Consider the following 1,247-nt stretch of genomic DNA (forward strand, 5'->3'; position numbering starts at 1 on the left):
AGTGCTCTCATCTGAGAAGGGGGCATCTCCACACCCACCTCACAGAACTGTGGAGCACTTTCAACTTAAAATGATGCACACGACAGTACCTGACACACAGTAGCTACTGAGAGAAACCTTTGTTACATTGTCTAGACAAACCGTGCCTGACCCTTTATACTCTGGAATCTCCCAGTGCTCAGGTCTATAATGAGACAAAAACACACTCTACGAGAGTTATTGGCAGTTAGGTCCAGCCCAGGGGAGCTTCTCATTTAGAGAACACGCGGGCAAGTTTGCCTAAAACCTCAGCTCTCCACACCACAAGGTCCACGGTTCCAAGGTACCCATTTCCTTTCCCAGCAGAAAGAGTCCAGGTCTTCCTATAAAGACAAATCACGCCGTCCCTCCTAAGAGCTGCAAGCAAGGATAGAGACAGAGCAAGACACACGCTTTGATTCAGGATGTTCTATGATGTTTATAATTAGAAAAGTTGCTCGGAACAGGACAGAACCTTGGGGAAGCTGATGGGGAAGCAGTCCAGACTAGGCTGGACTTTGAAAGAGGACCCACAGGAAGGAAAGGAAAGGTGGCTGGGGGTGGGGGGTGGGGTTCTAAGTCCCAAGGTAGGTTGCTAGGAGGGGTGCTGGCCTGGGCTGGAGTGTGATTTGGAAACATCATCTTTGCCCAGCCTCTGTAGGGCTGGGGCCCACTGGGCAGGTGTCCCCAGGGCTGTGAGACATCTTTATGAAGTTCTCCAGGTGGCTGTCACAGGCAGTGGGTGTTCTCTGGCTGTCACTGGGTCTTCTGCAGGTCCTCAGGCCCAAAGGAGGAGGGCAGCAGCTCCTGGACCGTCATGACAATAAACGTACCATCCGGCTTGGTCATGTACACCGGCCAGTTGGTGCCAAACTGGAAAAGAGGCAAAGCCGGCGTGAGAGATGCAGCGTGGCTGAGGGGTCTGAGACTGACTGGGTTTGAGTCTGACTCTGCCACTCACTGGCTAATGTTCCTCTCTTTGCCTTGATTTTCTCATCTGTAAAATGGGAATGACCATAATTGTTCCTGAATCATAGTGCTGTAGGGAGGAGGAAATAAAAGAATGCTGTGAAACCGAACAGTGTGTGGCACATAGTGAACAGGCACCATTCAGGACTCACCCAGGGTTTCATAAGAGCAACAGCTGGCCGGGCGCGGTGGCTCACGCCTGTAATTCCAGCACTTTGGGAGGCCGAGGCGGGCAGATCACAAGGTCAGGAGATCGAGAC

The 1,247-nt window shown here is 52.0% G+C and overlaps 1 protein-coding gene across 3 annotated transcripts in view; it reads right to left on the reverse strand.

Moving 5' to 3' along the window:
• Positions 1 to 432: 432 nt before the first annotated feature.
• Positions 433 to 1,247, reverse strand: part of CDA (cytidine deaminase) — a 35,915-nt gene continuing 35,100 nt past the window's right edge. For 2 of the 3 annotated variants that reach the window (XM_011933986.1, XM_011933985.1), the window contains exon 5: positions 438 to 891. In XM_011933986.1, coding sequence (XP_011789376.1) covers positions 775 to 891 — 117 coding nt within the window. In that variant the 3' untranslated portion in view covers positions 438 to 774. Of the gene's footprint in view, positions 892 to 1,247 lie in introns of all 3 variants that reach the window. The other variant, XM_011933987.1, reaches the window with a different exon arrangement.

This window comes from Colobus angolensis, unplaced genomic scaffold, assembly GCF_000951035.1.
Source record: "Colobus angolensis palliatus isolate OR3802 unplaced genomic scaffold, Cang.pa_1.0 Scaffold130, whole genome shotgun sequence".
In the NCBI taxonomy this organism is placed as follows: Eukaryota; Metazoa; Chordata; class Mammalia; order Primates; family Cercopithecidae; genus Colobus; species Colobus angolensis.